At 37.3% G+C, this 22,569-nt stretch overlaps 1 protein-coding gene across 1 annotated transcript in view; it reads right to left on the reverse strand.

Moving 5' to 3' along the window:
• Positions 1-3,191: 3,191 nt before the first annotated feature.
• Positions 3,192-22,569, reverse strand: part of LOC136835537 (7SK snRNA methylphosphate capping enzyme-like) — a 34,674-nt gene continuing 15,296 nt past the window's right edge. Inside the window, 8 exon segments of the mRNA XM_067099181.1 lie at positions 3,192-4,322; positions 5,867-6,022; positions 9,045-9,263; positions 12,814-13,275; positions 13,278-13,419; positions 15,706-15,917; positions 16,963-17,134; positions 22,321-22,500. Of these exon segments, the coding sequence (XP_066955282.1) occupies positions 3,921-4,322; positions 5,867-6,022; positions 9,045-9,263; positions 12,814-13,275; positions 13,278-13,419; positions 15,706-15,917; positions 16,963-17,134; positions 22,321-22,500 (1,945 nt within the window). The 3' untranslated portion in view covers positions 3,192-3,920.

A 22,569-nucleotide genomic window follows, 5' to 3' on the forward strand; every position in this document is an offset into this window, starting at 1 on the left:
ACAATAGCCTTCAGGTTCCAAGTACCTAACTAACTTGGTCTTAATCTATTAACCCTCTTTTCCATGAACTCACAGGCATCTGTAGCAAGTGGATTCAAAGGCACCCTTCTTGGGTTTCTTACCTGGAATTATAATGACAATTTTCCAGCTCTTGGGTAGAGTAGTATATCAGTCTCCCACATCTCATTTATGATTTACAAAAGAAGGATCATTGCATTTCTTGGGAGATGCTGTAGCATCTACTGTATAATACTGAATCTTCCTAAAGGGCAGTGGCCCAGATGAAAACAGGTTACCTACATTCTGTAAGAGAAAATCCCTAGGTAATCTAATCTGAGACTCGGGAATTCTTTGAAACTTAGATTAATTGTTTTGAATATTATACAGCACTTTCACTATACGGCAAGGGCATGTTTATGAATTTACTTAAGAGCCACTACCTCTATACTGTCAGTAGCATTTTCTAATATCCTTATTGAAAACGTTAAATGATTTGTTGCTCATGGAATTGCATATCTGCGGAGTTTCACCTGTAGTTTTGGTATAGCATCATAGGCACTTTCCAAGGTTGCTTCAATAATAAATTAATGAGCCTCAGTGCAGAGAGATGTGTTCAGTTTATGACAGACTGATACAAAGACTTAAGAACAATAATTATAGAACCTCTAGGAACATGATCACAAATGTGAAAAACTTGCATTATCTAATCACATATTAACAGGATATCTCCCATGGGTTCTTTCCAACACAACCCCTGGGTTATGATTATTGAGTATAGCATTTTATTGTTCCAGTCTAGCACTTGAATCCTTGCTGTTCCTTTACGAAATGTTTGGCTCGTATTTAAAACTTCATTTAGTTTTTGTCAAACTTGCTCTGGAATATGAAGTATGCTGGGGATAATTTTTAACCTCAACTTTAGGAGGAAGATAATATCAAGTTTTTTCATTTGAACAGCAGAGGTATTTTGGGATATCTGGCCTCATGAGATTTACTTAAAAAGCTTGGATTATCATGAGAAAAGGCATTTACATTACTTCTTTCAAATCTCACCTCTACATTTTGATCTTTCATACTTGACCTTTTCAAATCTTTCAGATTTTTCTTCAGCCATCTCCCTATTCTGTATATTTTTCCCCCCTCTCCTGTATTGAGATATTGATTCCATTGCTTTTGACTCCTCTTCCTTCTTGCCACCAGCCTTTAGCCTACCTCTTCACAAGTCTCCTTTTCCTAGTCTGTATTCTGCCAGAGCTTGAAGGGTCTCTTCTCTTCAATTACCTTGAACATCTTCACCACCATGTCTGACTTTCTCAGTGTTACACTGCATGATTCTGATGACTAATGTCTGGATTCTTTCTGCAGTTGTCATAGACTATGTTGCTACATCTGCTGACAAGTTTCTTAGTACTTTTGAAGACACATTTCAGTGCTGTGTTCTTATTCTTTTAACTGCCACTTTCACAATCTTTGTACATCTCATTATTGAATAAGCTAGTAGCAGTTTGTATTGAGCATTCTACATCTCAGTATTGAATAAGCTAATAGCAGTTTGTTATGCATTCTTCGCTTGGTATAAAAATGCAGCATTGTTTATGCCACATGTACTTTCTCATGTTATAAACTTCACTCTGGTCTTCTTTAATTAAATGTTTAGCCACTCTAATCCTAGGCACTGGCAGAACTCCAGTACTGCTCACTCTTGGTTTCTCTACCAGACTGGGTCCCCTACGAAATATAAGTATTGTAACTCAGTAGTCAGGCAAAACCTACTTCATAATCTCTCCCATGCTTTATCTTCCCTTCATATCCTCAAAAACAATGCTGTTAATTACAGTAACTACTTATGTCTCCTCTCACCATTACCCTCTGACTGGCACTTGTCCCAGAATCTGATCACATTTTCCAAAAACTTTGCTTCCCTTCTTCTAGTCTTTCTTATTTGGCGAGTTCATTGAGAACATACATTACTTAATTTCCCAAGGCTTTTAATTATTCCTTCATTATCCCATCCAACGTCTTATCATTTTTTAATAGCATGTCTATTCCATTTGTCTTTTCTTACCAATTCCACGAGAAATTACAGAACTCCATATAACTATTGTTTTAATTTAAAATCATGTCATACTCCACCTCTACACAACAAATGTGTTTCTTCCCGCCAGCATCTCAACTAGTGTTTCCATCATGCTTGTTTTTTCTCAGCTTGTTTTATTTCCATTTTTATCAGGCATTCCTCACATCCCTACTGGAGACCTGGAGCCACTTCATCTTAACATCCTATTTATAATAGGGTATGTCATCTATATTACCTTACTGATAAACTCCCCACAAAACTTTTCCTGGCTGGGGACTGGGTTCTGACAAGTCACTTACTCATTTTGAGCTTTCAACTCCATAGGCTAGGAATTCTGACAAGGACAAACGTATGGTATATTCAGTAATGTCTACTGTGTCAGGAAAGATAACTTATATGGAATATGCCAGACTCTGGTGTACATATGGACATGGGGAAAATCCCACCTGGCCTGTATCTCAACAGGTAGTTGGTGGCATTGCCAGTCTATTTGCAATGAATCTCAGATTTATTTCAACACTAACTTAAGACTCTACCTGATGTCATTAAACTTAAATATCCTTATACACATTTAAGTATGTAAAGAAAGGAACAAATTCCAGATATTGTTTAAGTCATCATGAAACCCTTCTATGGATTCTACTACTCCAGTATCTAATTTCACATGATAATCAGAAGTAAACTGACCTGAGCTTCCAACCTCTCTTTGCAGGGATACCTGTAATATGACAAATCAATATCATGTGTTTAAATTGAAATGTTAAAAATCTTATTCAATTTTGAGTTCATCACTTCACCATGAACAAAAACAAACACTACCAATATAGGCTATTCAACAAGATACAAGATTCTTTTAACACAATCTGAAATCAGGAGTGGAACAGAGAATTGGTTAAATAGAACTTTTGACTGAGGTCATGTAAGAGATTTCATCAAACAAATTATGTGTACATCAAAAAAACACATCATTTATCAAAATGGCCCATATAACTGTTGCTGCTTGTCTTTAGAAGACATATACAACACAGATATAACAACTTTCATGCATATTTAGTATCAAAACACAACTCTGCAATGGCTAATGGATGGCTAAGACAAGGATAAACAAACACAGTTAGGAACTGATCATTGTCAGATAATAATGTCATTTATGTATTTCTTCATCGGTCTGAAATACTTCAGAGAATAAAGAATCTATAAAATAAAGCAAAACTTGTTCATGAAACAAAGCATTCCATAAAATCAGGGAAGGAGAACTGGCAGGTTAAACCTCAGGTTTACTTTCTTCAGATGAATACCAAATGGTACACGGCTCCTTACTGTTATGACTTGAATGAGTAGTTTCACCAGCAGGATACAATTAACTCGCTGATGTTAAATTATTACTCCCTCCTCGATCACTGACAGATCAATGAAACACTGCCACCACACTATTCAGTTAAAATTTCATGGTCTATCTTTTGTTTCATTTATGTTTGGAGATCTTGGTTTTGTTGCACATGAAGATCCATTGTGATTGGTAGTGTCCACTCCTTTCGAGTTTTCACAGACTTCTTTTTTCACTTCATTCTTATTCAATACTACTGCATTTGAACCATGTGAATCTTCAGGTTTTACAGAAGTTTTCTGTTTCTCATCACTACTACCAGGCATACAATCATTCAGACAGCCCTTGTTCTTTACCTTAATGTCAGATCTAGTAGCAGGATTTGTGTGTTGCTTAAGCATCTCTATTTTTGTACACGATTCAGAAACGATAGAAATGTCAGTCTGAGAAGGCAAATGTGATTCAGGAACACACTGATTACTTTCTTATGGTTGCAGGAAATGTCAAAATGCTTATCTACCACCACCTAAAAGTTTTACTTGTATCAGTACTATCACAGACAACATCACTCTCATTTTTAGTGATCAATCTTTGTTCTTTATGAACAAGACTGTTTGATATATGGCCCATGGTTTGTTTATTTTCTTGTTTCTTTGAAACTTTATCATCCTCCATAGAAGGACCATCTGCACTATCTTTGTTTACCTTCTCTGACAAGTTTGTAAACTCATTTGCAGTACTTGCAGCTGTGTCTGTTTCTTTTTGACTTACTTCTTGTGCATCATGCTTATTAACAATACTGACACTATCACATTCCATTTCTGATGAATGACACTGCTGAGGCACACTGACAGGTTTTGTGCTGATATTCCTAGGATAGCTGTCCTCCATATAGTTTGACTTTGTGATATTGCCAGCCTGAAAAACAATTAATGTCCAACAATCATTATATTGCAAAAATATTTGTCACATTAAATCATTTATGAGAAATGAGTGTATACTAAGAAATTTATTATAACTGAATTGTGTCAAATCCTTCAGTAACACTAATCTCTTTACTGGGTTTCATAAACTGATGATATATTCATACCGCACATTACTGTTACCAATATAGTACTCAGAACTCTAAAAACAATTATTTGAAAATTTTTTAATAACACTGAATTTAATCATAATTTGTGTACAGGTATCGTATCTTTATTATACTTTTAAAGCACACATTTTACACCATACAGTACATGAACATTGAATTACGTTCATGCATGTCATAATTAATATTGTAAATTATGGCAGTGTCACGAGACCAAACGCCTAGAGTCTAAAAAGCCTCGCCCAGAGAATTTGCTCTTACAGGTGAAAATCAGAGCAAGCAGTTAAAACAGAAGTCTGCAAAGTAGGAAGAAATTTTCAAGAAAGCAATACAACTGGGGCCAAAGAGATGCTGTTAAGAGATGGTCTAGACTTTCATAGGGCTTATGCAAAGAGTTTGCTTACAAAGATGAAAACATGAAAGACGTCAAGTTACAGTACACCTCTTTCAAAAATAAAGGAAAAAAACCATTATGAACCTGAAATGCTAATTACAAGTCAAACAGAAGAGAGAAAAGGCTTACAGGTTATTCTATATTTCTAGTCTTTAGTAAGATGAAGAAATGCCCAGTTTTGTAAGTTTCATTCAAACTGCCCCCATAGAGCACCTTGCATGGTGCACTCACACAGTCTCAAAGGTCTCATTGCAGATTTCTACTTAGTGGCCTCAGCTGCACTGTACCTCTCTCACTTTTATGTCACCTATGGCCTCTTCCTACCTGACTGCCCAAGTCCCTAAGCTATACCTTGCTCCAAAATTAACCTTATTTAGAGCATACTCTTCAGAGCCTAGAAAAATTATTTACATCTTGTGAGATGATAACAATAATAATAAATAATGCAAACTCATGAATTTGTACAACAAGTGTCAAATGACCTGGCTGTGACAAACAACAAGGAAGGTCTCAGTGCATCAACATACTCAAGGGTGTCCTATAGATGGGGGGGAATAAATAAAACTATCCTACCTTATTAAATCACAAAGTAACTAACATGAAGAACAACTGAAAGCTATGTTAATTCAAAATAATACATGCAAGTGTGGAAAGATAAAGATGATCTCAAGGAAGCCTTAAACATAGTCCTCATGTCAATGTAATTATTTTTGTCGACTTTGCTCTAGTCTAAAACTTATTAACTGCAAGATTAAATCATTATCATATATTACTTTATTCTTCTCCTTCTTAGCTAGATTTCTGTTGACCTTATCTTCTAGTTTTGCTTTGCTTTCTTATGGCTTCTTTACTATTTGGAATAACCAAAGCAAAAACTAATCATGAATATGTGGTGTAATACTTGGTAAGGAAAACCTGAAACCTAGAATTTTGAAACATAATTGGTATATTTCCATGAATAAAGTATACTATGATTACCTTTGTGTAAACAATGATGGGTCTCTGAAACCCACGGGATGTGTGCTGAGGTGTTATCATCTTTTCACTGGTGCTGAAACCAACTTCGTGAAGAAGATAATCGTTGAACTTATCAGGAAACAATCTGATGTTCTTGTAATTCTCAAATATTCGCATCTGAAGGTAAAATAAAAAATATAATGTTATTTACAGACTTAATCTTTCCAACTAATTAAAAAGGCTTCATTAGTGACACATTCACAATGATAAGTATGTTAAAAATGATCTAAAATCCACATTAGCTTCCACAAAAGAAAAACTGATGGTCCCCATAGTATAGTACTGATATGGGAACAACGACATATATTCTTGATACAAAAACTTGAGAGGCTTTTGTTTTAATCTCTGAAAAAATCTAACACAAACACTTAAAAATATAAACTGATAATGAATAAATTATAAGTAAATTACAAAATAATGTCACACAAGGGTTCAAACTGAAACATCAGGCTTGTATCTAAGTCAATCTGGATACTGTACTTCCTAATTTTAATACCCATCTCCAACCCAAACATCATTAACTTTCACATTCACAAATATACTTTGATAAACTTAGTACAGTACATGTACTTCCCAAGCTCTGACATATTGTTTAGGAACAAACAAACTAAGAAATGTATTTTTTGGTACGCCCAAGAAATAACTGGTTTGTTACTAAGGCAGAGCAAATCGCACATGCTATTTCCAGCTTCCTATACACCTCTAATTTACGACGAAATAATAATTACTTCATACTGACAACTTCCAAGTTTCTATCAGCTGGTAAAGAAATCATAGCATTCTATCTGTTATATAAAACAGTGCGGTTTCTATGTGCTTTACGTATATTACAACTGAATTGACTCCCATGGAGAAAAAATCACCATTTGTGTCTCCTATAGTTTCATTTAGTATTTGTTCCTATTATTTTACTTTTCATAATTTTTATTTGACTTATGGTTTTAATCTGCCCTCTTGGAGAATAGTATTTCAACAATTCAGAAGAGAAAGTGGTTCCTGCAAAAGTATTTTACAAAATACTTTCATACTACTGTATAGTGTTTTTAAGATCATTATTGCAAGAGAAAAAAATTCTACAAAAACAAAGACACACCTATTTTAAAGAATATCACCAGCATCACTAACATTTTTACAGATTTTCCCTTCTTGGGTTAAAAGTGAAATGAGCTCTCCACTTGTCCCTGTCCCGTGTTCAATCTGCCTGAATTCCCATCTGGTCTAGGTCTTCATCTATTCTAATTTCCATGATTTCCTAGGCCTTTCTACTGATCTTCAAGCTGCTACTTCTATATCCACTGCTTTTCCTGACCAACTGTTCCTCATCTCTTCTCATCCCATGTCCAAACATCTCATTTCTTTTTCTAGCTTCATGAGGGGTACCACATTTCTCCATCAATTCCCCATTCTTAACATAATCTTCCCACTGTATTCTGTTTATGAATCTTAACATTCTATGGTCATACCTCTTCAGTCCATTTTCCACACCAGTGCCCATGCCTCTGCTGCATGAAGTAGGGCAGGCCTTATGTGACCAATTCAAGTCTTTGCTCTCTTTACTGATAGGACATTTTTAACTACCAGTGGTCTAGCTATCTCACTCTATTTCATTCATGCTGAAGCTACTTCTTTCTTGACTTATGAAAAGTTTCGTCTTACAACCTGACAATCACTAAAACCATTAGGTTATTCAACCCACTCTTTCTAACTGCTCTCTAACACTCTAGTGTCCCAAAGGTAAAAGACATGCTCTACTGCTTAAAATTGCCCCCCATCACAACAGGGTTCTCAATTTCATCTTCCCTTTGTTTTTGTAATGCACTATAGGCATCAACACTCTTACTTTATGTATATTTTCTAGTCCTCTTATGATACCTGTTCCATTCAGCACACAATGACGAGTTCCTCCCCACACCTTTCCCCTAACAACCACATGGCCACTTTCCTGAGTATCCTTGTTGCCATGCTTCCTTTCCAGTCAACATAAGTTTTGCTTTGCTTACATTAAATAAGTAATCATATTTCATTATAGAGCAATCTATGTTTGTGACAAAATAAATAATAAGGTTCCCTTGATTAGTCAGATACTAACCCCAAGACAATGACTCCAATTATTTTAACACAAACAATGACCAGACTCTACAAGAAAGCACTGAAGACCTTCTCTATACAGTATAACATAAGCATAGCATAAATCTGTTTCCTTTTTATTGCTACCAATACTTCAATGACCAAGAATTTTTTCAGATTGAGACAGACAAAATGACAGGTCACCATAAACTCATGACTAGTACAGTCATTTCTAAAACCACAAACAATTTTTTGCAATTTATAAAGACTAAAAAATTGAATATTAAGTCTTCAACACAAAAGACATGTAGATAAACATTACTGCTTCAATTTCAAAGGGCTACTAGTCACTGTGAAAGGGACCAGCTGTTTTAGGAATTAAAATATTAATTTATTTGGATCTGGTTATAATGTTAACACCAAAATATTGTAAACACCATACACTTCAATTTTACCCAAAAACCTATTCTGTATTTCTTTCAAATTTCACAACTTAAAATTTTTTAAAATTCAGAATATACCAATTGCCTATTCCTCCTATACCAACTGATGAACATGAATTAAATTAATGGTACAACTGCCTTAGTGTTCATCTTCAAACAACAAGAAAACTGTAAACATCTACTGCATGTCAGAAAAAAAAAATTTTTCTTTCTGACCACAACCCATAAAAAAGGCCAAATTTTGACCCTTTTCATTTATATTGTATTAAAAAACTTATTACACTAATCAGGCATAATGAAAGTGGTTAAAATATTATTTAAGAGGAAGAGTCTTATGTTCTATAGTATGTTTTGAAATAAAGGCTTCTACTTAAGTTGGAGAATGATCAAGGGCTGATGCATCACGACTGACCAAAGCACAGCTCTTATTCCTTAATTACTAAAGTATAAAGATGTGCCGTCATAGTCCCGTTCGTGAGGATGAATTCTGATGAAATACTGTGTCCAAACAGCTGAATGCCATACATAGTATACGAAAATTGTCATAACTTTGTTTTTCTTAAGAACACACTAGACAAGACTATTTGAAACTGCAAAGTATCTGGGAAGTTCACTGATGTATAACTTACTGTGAGTTTTCTTCTTTTGTTGTATGAAGGCCAAGCCTGGGGTTCCAAAATTAGTCTGCCACCTGGATTGAGATTATAGAAAATACGTCGAAAAAACCTCTTTAGACCAGCATCTCCCCAGTTAAGATGGATCCATTTTGTGATACTGAAGCATATTACAACATCGAATTCTGGTCTAACAGTCTCCAACAATTCATCTGATTCCAAAACATAATTTGCCTGCAAAACATAATAAAAATACGCAGTTAAAAATACATGTGAATCATCCGAATGTAGTATTTGCCAGTCCACTCATTTGAAAGCTCCCTAACATCAAGAAGTTCAAAGATATAAAAAAGTACATGTTCAATAAAAAAAAATCATCTTCACATATATATCAGTGTGGAAATAATGACATCCAAACCTTGTAGCATTCTTTTATCACTAATGTTACTCAAGGACATCACCCTAAAAATGTAACCTGCAACCTACTGTATATCCCTATTAATGTCAAGGAAAAAAATTTAAAAAATAGGGGACCTTTTAAAATAAGGTATCATATAGACATAAGAAACAACAAAGTTCAAGAAACATAATTGCAATATTACAATTAAAAAATACAAATGTACAATAATGTGTTACATAAATACAAATCTCTCATTTTAATTCTATCTTACTGTTGATGGAAGGAGAGCAGAACAGCCAGTCTAAAGACAGGCAAAGTAACACCTGCATCAGAGACTTTCTACACTAGTGTGAAGCTTAATCAATTTTTTGGTTGTTAAATTGGCAAACTGGAAGAGGTACAAATTGAAGAAGCCAATCACAGCTGCCAGATGAAGGAAATTGCCAGTAAACTTGGATGTCTGTACAGTACTTATGAAATATGAAAGCTACTTCAAAGTTTCCAGACGCACATACATGGAACATATTTCACTTAGCCTCAATAGCTACTTACAAGGTGGTGATACTTAGTTCTCCAGCTCTCTTCATCTGACTGGTGATCTACAAAATTGATCATGAGATATAAGTTCTTTAGAACAGTTTTAGTGAAAAAAGAAGAATATTCCACAATAAGTGGCAAGGGACCATCAAAGTTTGTAACAACTGATTACTGTACAAAAAGTGGGATGTAAGTGGGTGATGATATGACTTGATTACATTCTACTGTAGGTCCCACTGACAATTTTCTCATGAAGTGATGAATATCACCCCATAGTTGTAACAAGACCAAATTACAACAAAGCTTAAACGTACAGCATTAACTATTTGAGAAAGCTATTTATTCCTCTTGAACATCATATCTGGTGCACAATAAGCTCAATAATTGACCTGTATGCCCATACAAATATCTTCAACTTGAAAGCATTCTTCAATAGTTCTTGACTTAATAGTCATTAAGTCTCTTATTAATAAATTTTCACAGGCTAAATTTTCTCTGTTATGAAGAGACAGCCTTGAATGGCTCAGCTGATCACAGGTGTCCAAACCGTGGTTGCTTAGTTAGTAATTAAGACTTGAGTTGTCCTTAACCTTCTTTATCGGATATCTATTTTTCCTACAGTCCAAACACCCTTTACCATCTGCATAATTGAGCTCCTTTACACTTCTCTCACTACCATGATAAACAGCAAAAGGCTCATTGCTGAATACCTACATTTTTGTCAAACTTTTCTGAAGCACCTGCCACTGTTTTCAAACTAAATCTAAAGTTGCAGAAGAATAGTACCAATACCTTAATGAGTCTTTCTGGTACCTGTTACCTTCAAAATGCCCAGTTGACTGTCTAAGTAATATGTGACAGATCTTCTCAAGATCTACAAATGCTTAGCATAATCACTATTTTTCCTGTAGTTGCCTCATTATAAAAATTGATTTTGTTGTTGATCTATATGCCCTTATTATAAAAAATGTTTCTGTTGTTGATCTTTACATGTAACCAAACTCACATCCCCTTTCCGTTTATCTCCATTACAGCGAGATAATTGTCCATCTCATCTGGTCTTGCTCTTCCTTCATTAGGTTCTTAAATAATATAGAAAGTTCATGGATGACTGACTCTCCTGCTGCTTTTATTTAGTCCCTTGTTATTCCAAATGGTTCTTGGCCTTTTCCTTTATTCATCTTCCCATGGACCCTTTTAACCTCTTCACCCATTGTCTGTCAGTTTCTTTGATATATAAACATTGCCCCGATCATGTTCCTCTTTTTTATTCAAGTTTTCAAAATTCTGCTTCCATAACATTACTATCTCTGGGCTATTTTTCACCTTCTATCCCTCACTTTTAATTTAGCTAGCAGCAGTTATGTCATCTTAAAAATACTTCATCCAGTCCAACAGCACAATCACTTTCTTTGATGCAGTACATATTGTTCATTACAAATAATCCAATCTGTTTCAGTTTCATTCTAGTACATGACCAACTTCTCTCTGGGGTTTTTCAAGTATACCATAATCCTTGGCTTTGACAGAATTCTACTACTGCTTCTCCCTACAGATTTCTATCTCCTGAGCAATATTTACCCATATCCTCAAAACCAGCTCAGTGTTCCTATATGGCCATTTTATGCAGGCTGCCCAACTTCTGACAATAAATTCACACTTAGAGAGAACCTGTACTAGATATCATTGATTCTAAATATATGCAAGATTCAACCTTGCTAATCCTTTTTCCATCTAGTATTATTAATTTTCATTCATTTGTGCATACTCTGTCCACATTACTGCTGTTTATCTCAGATTTATTTTGAGTTCCATCTCTCTAGATATATGATGCATTTATCAAAATACATTGTGTACATTTGCAGATTCTAAGTTTGTCAAATTTTGGTTACTCCGATCTAAACCTTCCCAACCATCTCTGACCACTCTTATCAACATAAAATCAAAAAAAGCAGCAAACAGTAAAGCTGAAATACCATTCCCTTCTCTTTAATGTGAATTTGCTTGACAAGACCTTATCAACACTAACTTTACATCTCCAGTACTCTGTTCACAGATGATTCAGTTAGCTTTATATATTGTATGGGGATGCCAGAGTGTCACACAGCCTTGTAAGTGAGGGGGAGGGACAGAGATTTTTTATACTAGCCAGGCAGACATTCATATGATTAAATTTGTTTGCTTGTACAATTGTGATAGTTCATGTGCCTATTATATATTTTTTATGTTGTAATGAAATGTTTAAATGCAACACCATATATGTACATATAACAATTATGTTGTAATGTATCTAACAGGCTTAAAATTACAGGCTCATATAAGAACACCAAGAAAGAGAAGAGATAATAAGCTCAGCTTATGCTAACCAAAATACTGGGCAAACCCATTAGAAACATCCAAATTTTGTGAAAGGCAAACCCATAGCATAGGTTCTACAGTTTGAAAGCAATAAACTTCAAAATGACTTGTAGAGAGAAGGAAAATATAAGTGAATGTTATTCTCAATTTTTCCAGAATATGCTCCCCAAAATATGGGTGCATCCTATAAACCCATGCATCTTAGATTTCAGCAAACGTAATGTACCACTGAAAAGGAAATTTGTTGTACTTTCTCACAGTGCAACAAAAAACTGACAAATTTCTTATTTTCATAAAAAAATTTTTCTCAGTGTACAAACATTTCCAATTTCAGCTAACATAAACGCATCACTCGCAATAATTTTGTTCTTAAAACACTTTAACTGTAAGCAATAACAAATCCCTACAATTCAGTAACTGAAATATTAATAACAAGCTAAAATGCTAACAGTCTATACTGACGAGACATATAAAATTAAATATACTTACATGAACAAATTTGATATTGTGAGGAAAACAGCGGGCTTCATCCACTGTTGCAGATGGCTTCAGAGGACCATACAATAATCGCATTGATTTAGGATAATCTGCTTCTTTGGGGTCACCTTGTCTAAGATAATGCTTTATATTTTTCTGAGCAATATTAACAAGTTTTTTGTCAATGTCAATACCAACAACTCTCTTCGGATTAAAGTCACGAGCAATTGTCAATGTAACATGACCAATGTTGCACCCAACATCAAGCACTTGCTTCCCGTCAAACCACTCAGGTTTCAAATAATTCAGACGTAAATCGGGAGACATGTCAGGATTTCGATAACCGTAATATTTATTGTAATTACCATATTGAAACAATTCATTTTTGGGGTTAAATTTCTTTGGCAACTTTAAATTTTGTTGGCTCAAATGCGGCTTCTCTAAATACTGTCTTGAATGGCTTGATGGCCAACTTACGTTTCAACACCAGGGTTGGGATGATTTAAGCTAACAATTTTATTATCAGATTTATTGCGTTGCTTCTTAAATGCAGGTCTCTGAAATCCTCCACTTGTTGAAGGTTTGGTTCCAACTGGAGTTACTGGCCCTCCAGACTCTCTGTAAAATAATACACGAAAAACTGAATAACACCCTTAAAAGAATTCATTTTATTGATTTATGCACAAGTCACATGCTATTTATTTTTTTTTTATTTCTTTTGGTTTAGTTTACCCAAACCATATCTCTACTTTCAATTTTTCATACTAGTTTCCACTGATGTGGGACCCTACGGACAGGAACAACTTTTACTTCCTACAGACAGGCACAACTTTTACTTCCTACAGACAGGCACAACTTTTACTTCCTACAGACAGGCACAACTTTTACTTCCTACGGACAGGCACAACTTTTACTTCCTACGGACAGGCACAACTTTTACTTCCTACAGACAGGCACAACTTTTACTTCCTACGGACAGGCACAACTTTTACTTCCTACGGACAGGCACAACTTTTACTATGTGCCTTGTGTAGCTCAGAGTACATGATATTAAAGGTTCTTTGATGTACCCCTTGAGCTCCAGACACATTAATTTATGCCTATCATTTACTTTTCATTCAACCCCTTCTGTCTCTTCAAACTTAGTAGTCCCATTTCTTTGTTTATCTCGCCACAATTTTCAAGCCTTATTTAAAAAGAAATCCTTCACCCAATCCCAAAGCAGCTCAGAAATATGACTCTGTGACCTAAAGAAATTAGTTTTTAATAGTAATAAAAGAAGCTAATTCTAGAAGATTTAATAATCACAAGGGGTTATTAAATACAGTGCTCACAAATAAAAAATAAAAAGGAGTTATCATGAGAAGAAAGCAGAATTAATGCAATGAGAAGAAAATGGACTTAATACAATGTACAGAGTACACAATAACACACACATGTTTAAATATGGAATGTGTGAAGAGATGTACTGCTTAGCGGCTAAAAAAAAAAAAAAATTTAAAAACTTAAAAGATTTTCAAGATTGAAAGGGTCCAAATGTAAATGATTAGTGGAACTGTGGAAGAGTGGGATGGAAAGAAAAGGACTGAAAATCAACATAAGCACAGCAAAGCAAAGCTTATGGTGACTGGAAAGGAAGCAAACAACCAAATACATGGAGGCAAGTGGTTGTGGTGGGAAAGGTATAGAATGAACTCTGGAGAATGTATTCAATGTAACAGATAGTGTCAAAAGAGGTGTTCAAGATTAAAAAAAAATATAAATGGAGTAGAGATTTTTTATGCCCGAAATGCTTTACTAGAGTAAATGGAAAACAGAGGGAAGCTGAGAATCATACGGTGATAGTTGGCCAAGTTTTACATGAGGTAGCACATTTCTGTTATCTTGGGGACACACTGTAATGTGAAACCGAATTAGAAAGAGCAGTAAGAATGAGTAGCTGCATCATGATGAAATGGAGATAGCTATATGGGAATAGAAATAAAAATATCTCTTTAGTAAATAGTGAAGATTCATGATGGATACTTAAGATACATACAATACAGCAGGAAAATGGGCACTGACAGGAAAATGGAGATAATGAAAAGGTGTGCCACAGAATGTTACGTTTCATGGCCAGAGTACAAAAAGACCCAGGAAATCATGGAGAATGGGGACAGATGAAGACCTCAATATGATGGGAGTTCACAAAGAAGGCACACAGGATAGAAAAGAGTGGAAATTACAGAATCTGTCTCCGTAAGATAATTATGAGAGGGAGATAGAGATGGCTTGGATATGTCCTTATCATAACCTCAGGGAAAATATATGTGATAGTGTAAACTAGGATTCCATGGACACCAACAGATTTGGAAGGCCCAGATCTAAATTGGTGAGTACTATGAGTGGGGCTGGAGATAAGGAGAGCTTTGCAGAAGATGCAGTGGCAGCATTGGCAGTACTGATGAAGACTGATCTGATTTTATGAAATTTAGACTGTCAAGCCAAGCACAATGATGATGATGAGTTTAATGAGGCCAAGTTACATTTTAAAAGTATCAGAGGGTTTTGTTGCTAATTAATCGAAATAGTTATAATGTAAAACTAAAGATGTTGGGCAGCTGGATAAGTAGACATTACATTAACAAATGAAAAGTAGCTGGGGATTATGGATACTCTATATAATATTAGTACTGGCTGCAATGGGGTTTTCAATGCATGCTATACTGTAAGCATGCATTTTTATTATTCAAGGCATCTGATAACCATATATTTAATTTAAACAAAACTTCAGTACTTTAATATATTTCATATGATAACTATATGTTTAACTGAAACAAAGCTACATTTTCAACTATTGTACAGTAGTGCACAATCCCTAACATAACTGTCCACAAGACATTTACAAAAACCAGAAACACTCACCTCAGATCCTCTTCACTTCCACTTGGTGGAGGTAATTCGGTATTTACAGTTAAAGGTTTCAATGTTTCTTGAGAGGTCTTTGCTATTCCTTCTTCTAGAACGGGAGTAATTAGTTGCCGTTCTTCCTGTAAACTCTGACACCTAACAAAGAGTTCTCCATGGGTGGGTTCATACTCATCTCCACTTGGTTCAGATAAACGCCTTTTTCTTTTCTACAAAAGTAAGTTGTAATAATTAGGGTCTTGAAAAACATTTTAAATACTCAGTGTCAAATAATCCAATATAAGAAACAAAGATAATTACACACAAGACAAAGCAAAATCATAGAACAGAATTAAAAGGAGACAGGAAAAATAACAACAGAAGTAAAGTTTTAAGCTTGAGAAGAAATAAGCAATCAAAGTTATAGAAATTTTTTAACACCTTACAGCACAGTATAATGAAATATACTATGCATATAATAAGGCATGGATGATAAAGTGCTTTGAACATGTGAAGACCAGGACCTAGGATAAGGTAGTGGCCAGAAGGCCTTAAATAAGCTCATCTTCACCCTATTCATTATTAAAACAATACTGTCATCCTGTTACAAATAAAAGGAGGGAAAGTGAATGTATTGTAAAATTACAGACAGTGATGAGAAAAGAATGAGCATATGGCAACATTCATTCATGCGCTTTTCCACTGCAGCGTCTGCTTGATTAAAACAAAACAAATAAACATAACATGATACCTTACATAATTACTTTATCATATGCTCCCATTCCAAGTCAAGAATAAATGCATGGACATAATGAGGACAAGGGGTAATAATACAAGAAATGAGCTCTTCTTTTGCCATCTGTTTAAGCAATAAACATTTCTACCCTTTCAGTCAAATCAATATACTGGAACAGACCTAAGAGTTGTTATAGCTTTGAGGGTAAATCATATAAACCGGAAATGGCAATCTTTCTGTCAAAAAATTAAGCCCAAAAATAGTAGTGTATGACTGTCTTTTTCTGAAAAATATCTCCTCCTAACAAGATGGGATTTGAAATTCTTCCAGATTCCCCTTTCTGGTTACTAGGTTTTTGGTGCTTCTGATGTTGGCTTTCAATTAACAAAATTTCTTAACCACTCGCATCTAATTTCAAAAATTCATGGAGCTGACTGTCCTGTTGCTTTTCACTTAGAAAACAGCACTTTTACAAGCAATTCTCTTTATCAAGTAAAAAAAATCAATGGATATAAAATTAAGGAAAACAAAACACATACCCTGCTTCTTCTCCGTCTTCTCATTTGCCTCAGAAGGGCTACACTCAGAGAATCTTCGTTCTCAGAAGAAACATCCAAATTGAGAGGATCATTGATATTTGGTGGGATAATAACTCTAACAGCATCTGATTTCTTGTTTATGGCTCCTGAACCAGCTTCCACAAGGCCAAGTCTGTATGGAATGGAATATAAAATTTAGGCCAAAGACCAAGCGCTGGAAGGGAATTGAGGTAAAGGTTTTAAAAGGTGCAACAGGAGAAAACTCACAGTTCCACCCAGGAAACAGTGGTGGTTAGAGAGGTGAAAGTAAGCTGAAGCAAGAGAAAATGAAGAGGTACAGTAAAAGGAATGATGGGTGCAGTAACCTGAAGTATTCTACAGTGCACCATGAGGTGCACTGATGAGTATCACCCCCTCACAGGGACCAAGTCTGAAAAAATTTAACCAGATGTTTGTATACAATAATGAAGCAAATAAATCAAATAAAATTCAACACAAAGTAAAACTAATTTAAAATTAGTCCCTTTATTCACCCCATGTCATGTTCATTGGTAAAGAATGACTTCAATTTTCCATTAATATTTTATGAAAAAGTAATTAGCAGCACTTGCCAATAAAAGACTTTCAGCAAAGTAAAAACTGTTCACATATTACTCACATAAAAAAATTCTGCAACAATATTTTGTCATTTAAACATTCAACATAAAAAGTGCCAATCCCACACAGATCAGAAGTAATGTGAGTAAATCAGTTGGTTTTATTCACATACTTACTATAAGAGCCCTAGCAATTGGGATAGAGAGCAAATTTTTAAAATAATATATTTTTCCTAACATACAAAACCAGCATAAGATTTAACTTGTGAGTGAGCTGAATGCCATCTAACTTCAGACAAGGTCTCACTTTGCTTTTCGGCCCAGGTACCAGAATGAGGGGTGTTAGGAAAAATACAAATCACTTTAAGAATTTGTTTGTTTCTACATAAGTACAAATCTTCATTCATCACATAGGAGACTTACCCATAGGAGGGTTAGTCTGGGCAAATCTCTGAACAGACTGGTTGGTTCTACCCACCCAGGAATACCTTCCTGGTCTGGAAGAGGTGAATAAGGAATTCCTCACTTCTAGCTTGTTGGACATATGGGATGTAGCAACTGTTAGACTTCTGTGCTCAAAGTAATATATTGCGTCATTACTTTTGAATGAGGCTTGGAGGAACCCAAAAGTGCTGGAGACAATAAAACTTGCTAATAAAACCAATGGTTTTTTTCACTGTCTATCCTTCTCTTGCCTTATCTAGAGAGGGGGGGACAAGCATCCAATCCATATACCAAAATGAAGGACAGGATGTCCCCATTGTGTAGTCATCTGGAAAACTCATCCATCCAGCACCTGATGGCTCGCTACCTGCTTGTCTGTTGTAAGTGAGACAGGTAAAAGAGAAAAGGTAGGAGACCAGTATTCTCTCTTGTTTACTGAACACCTTAAACAAGATGCACCTGTCCCCTAGGGGAGCCAGATGATCCACACAACTTGTTAGGCAGCCACCACAAGCTCCAAGGAAAAATGTGTCCAAGGACTTGGACAACATCCCAAAGGTAGCATAAGTGAAATAATAGATCTGGCATGTGCGTACCTCTTGTATTATCTGCTGAACCAACAGGTTCTTCTGGAATGCAAAGGACGGGGCAATGTCCCTACCTTCGTGATTTCTCATCCGGACTGAACTCTCGTCTACTTTATTAGACGAAGCATAAGCATGTTGCTGTCTCACAAAGATCGAAAGAGATTGCTCTAGAACACCTTTTCCTTGGCCGAGTCGGTACTCATGAAGAAGTGTTGACACTCAGGTGCGAGTTCTCTTGGCGTGGTGCGAGCAACTTTAACTGGACAAAGCAGCGTCTCGTCCCAATCATAACTACAACATCCTTTCAGGAAGGGATCGAAAAGGACTCGAATCCGGCATTAGCCTCACAGTTCTGAGTCTTAGTTACAAATTCAAGGCCAGCTCAAGTGTGCTTGAGTTGGACACTTAACCTGAAGAGTCTCTTCTGGCGTGCCTGCGACAGCTCCATCGAGGTGTGCTTGCCCAATTGTGTACCTGAACTGTCGCCTTAACAGCTGGAAGGGACACCCAGTTCCCCTTACACATGATGTATGCCACTACCGTAGATGTTGTCACTCACCGAGTCAATCAACCCATGGAGCGCCCATCACTCAGTCCCTGAAACTCTGGCATGGTGTCTGTTATTCTGGTCCCACGCACACCTGAAACCAACAATTCTTACAGGTGTGTGGCCCATCCCTTAGTAGATACATCCAAAAAACTGAAGCACCTTGGGAGGGGGAGTGCTCAACAGCACCCCTAAGAAGAGGCTCCTGTTGCCTAACCACCAAGCTAGATCTCTCCTCGCTTCCTCCGACAGAGGAACAGGAGAGAAAGGAGAGTCCCTCACTGGAAACCAACCCTGTGCTACCTCTCTGAACCTGCTGATATGAGAATCCAAAGGGAAGACCCTCGCTGCTGCGGTCTGGTCTACTATGTCCAGACAACACTGCCTGCTTGAGTGTAACAAAAATTCGAGACGCTAGTCTCTGTCCTGGCAACTGCAGCGATGAGCTCGCCAGGACCAGTCAATCACCCAGGTACTTCTGCAAACAAACCTGTGCAAATGAGCTCCAGCCAAGATCAAAATGAACACCAAGTGAGCACTTTTGGAATCATTGAGTTCGAAATAAGCGCCCTGAACTAGAACACCATCCCCCCGAGAGTATAGAGGAGGTACTTATAGGTGGACCGATAGGTAGGTATTGAACATACAGTACACATCCCTCAAACCCACCAAAAAGAATGAAGTCGCCCTCTGATGGAATCAAGAATGGAACGGACCATTTCCTTCTAGGATCTTCCAGGAACACTGCATTCACCTCTTCCCGCAGGCCGAGGTCCTTCTGCGAGCCAGGAACGAAAATTTGGAACTGGATTGGATCAACAGTGAGGGATGATGAAGACTCGAAGGGTAGTCAATACCCTACCTGACGGGCATCCGCTACCCAGGCCTCCACTCCATGCCACTGCCAGTTCCCCAATGGCTTGACAGGCACCACCTCCCATCAAAAGCAAGCTGGGCCTTCTTCTTCCCGTCCCCTCCCTGAAATGGGAGGAGGGCTGAAAGGAGTGCAGCTATGCACCTTACCCTAGCGGGATAGATGCAGCCTTGGTACCTCTACAAGGGGCTAAGGGAGCCTGGGACTTTCTCTGACTGAAGAGGAAGGGCCAGCCTGACCTGAGGGTAGGGCCGCAGTGTCACGCGAAGACCTGAAGGCCTTAGCCACTGCTTGGTGAACAAATTGTTGTTTCAAAGCCTGTCTACAGCAACCTCCCTGTCCCTCTAGCAAAGAGGGAGAAGGATTCAGAACTGTCCTTTTCACAGTGTCAAAGACGACGGAAACCAACAAACTAACAGTTTGCACAGCACGCCCCGCCACCCACACAGGTTTGCTGTCTGGCAGATGAGGTAGATAATAGCCCGACCTCCAACAGTAACGTAGATAATAGCCCGACCTCCAACAGTAACAGTCTCTTGAAGGCTGCATTCTCCTCGGGTGTACAGGAGCCCGAAGAAGGGATCTTGGCCAATAACAGGACCCAAAGATCGATCTACAAGACTGATTGGAATGCTGCCATGACAGTCACTTCCAGTGCCAATGCCTCTACCTGAGAATGGGAAACTCCCTCTGCACTGAGATGCACTAGTGACAGACTGGGAAACTGGATGAATTAGGTCTGGGTCAACCTGCTTCAATGGCAACGAGCTCTCCAAGAGAACATATTTCCTCTGGTGAGCTAGAGGCAGAGGAAGTGCCTTGCATGAACAGCTGGACCAGGGAGAATCCTCTTGCCCGGAACCAAGAGCTTTCACCTGGATCAAAACCTAGACCATGACAGGATTCCCTTTGGGTTCCCAAAGACTCAATGGCACTAGCATGGTGCAAGAAAAGTTAATGTTCCTTCCTCGAGATCATTAAAACAACATATCATTCTAATGATCTCCACAAAAAGCCTCTGCAATTCAGGGTTGTCCGTGTCTTGGGGCACAGGACACAGTCCTCCCGAGTTGATCCCTCTGCGGGAGAGGGACACTCACCAGACCTCTCCGGCTCCCATCTCCCACACCCTTACCCAGCCTGCCAAGGACTGAAGTCCTGGCATGTAAGTGAGGCCATGGGTGATCGTCAAACCACGGTGACCATGTTCACATTGGTCGGGGAGAGGTCCCACCCATGCGAACGTGGGCAAGAGCTGTCCCACGCACTTGCTCCAATCATCTTAGAAGCTGACGCTTCTACTAGAGAAGAAGACTGAGAAGGGGACCTCCTCTTACCTTGCCCGAGTGACTGGGCCAGGTCACTGCTGCGGGACCCCTGGGCCACTCTCTTGAAGAGCAAGAAGCGGGTGAGGGAGCACCTGCATGCTCTCTGCTCACCTTCTCTCGCTGAATCTTCAGTGGTCTTCCACTCACATACTTTATCACGTTTTCTTTGTTTGCTCACACCACCTCTGGTGCTTGGCAATTCTACTTCCTCCTCTGTCATTTCCTCTGAGTCATGATCAAATCTGATAAAACCTGATATTAAAACAATTTTTCTTGGGTAGGATTGACTATATCTACAATATAAAAATATCACATATTAACTACTGTCAATATTAGAACTATCTGATAGTTCAGATCCTTTACTATCATTAGCATTTCCACATGAAAAATTTCTATACTTCTTCATCACAGAGAAAAACCACCTTTTTCCACAGCATTTTGACGGTTACTGCAGGAAACTGTCCCTCTTGCCTGTTCCCTTGTCCTGAAATTATCCAGTAAGCTGGAATTTCATGTGTTGCCATTTGCCACTAGAATATAGACAAAAGCTCCATACAATGACAGGGGAAATGCAATATCTATTATGGGTTCCCTAACTAGAGCCAAAAGAACTATGAATGACGACGTAAGTCTCATGTCATGAATGAGACCTTTTCATGAATGAGATCAGTCCTGCACAGTGAAAGGGTAATAAGTCCCAAACATAAAAAAAAGGGCACTTTTCTTCATTTCCTTTACACACTCTAAAAGGAGGTCAATAGCATCCGCTACATCTATATTATCAGTGTAAAACTTCAATTATTTGTAAAGCTGAAGCTAAGATAAAAAATTAAAATTGAGGATATGGCCTTAGCATAGGCCTGATAGCATCAGCAGATTTAAAGCTAAACAATGACAGAACCAGCATCAAAAATTTTAGGCATCTATAATATAACAAAAATTAACACAATGGTTAAAATAGACTATCTACTTCTGTACTTACTGAGACACCTCTTCTCTGTCCTCCAATGAACCCAGATTCAAAGGATCCGTAATATTACCACCAAGCAAAAACTTTGAAGGTAAAACTCTATATCTCTTGCGCCTCTTATTTCCATGGCGGGCTTCACCAGGCGCTGAAAAACTTGCAGATCTTAAACGTTTAGGTCGAGACTCTGGATCCCTATTAGGGGAAAAAGGGAAACAGAAAAATTACTTATCAATGTCATAGGACAAGTTTCTAAAATATAGT

This window comes from Macrobrachium rosenbergii, chromosome 55 (assembly GCF_040412425.1).
Source record: "Macrobrachium rosenbergii isolate ZJJX-2024 chromosome 55, ASM4041242v1, whole genome shotgun sequence".
Lineage (NCBI taxonomy): Eukaryota > Metazoa > Arthropoda > Malacostraca > Decapoda > Palaemonidae > Macrobrachium > Macrobrachium rosenbergii.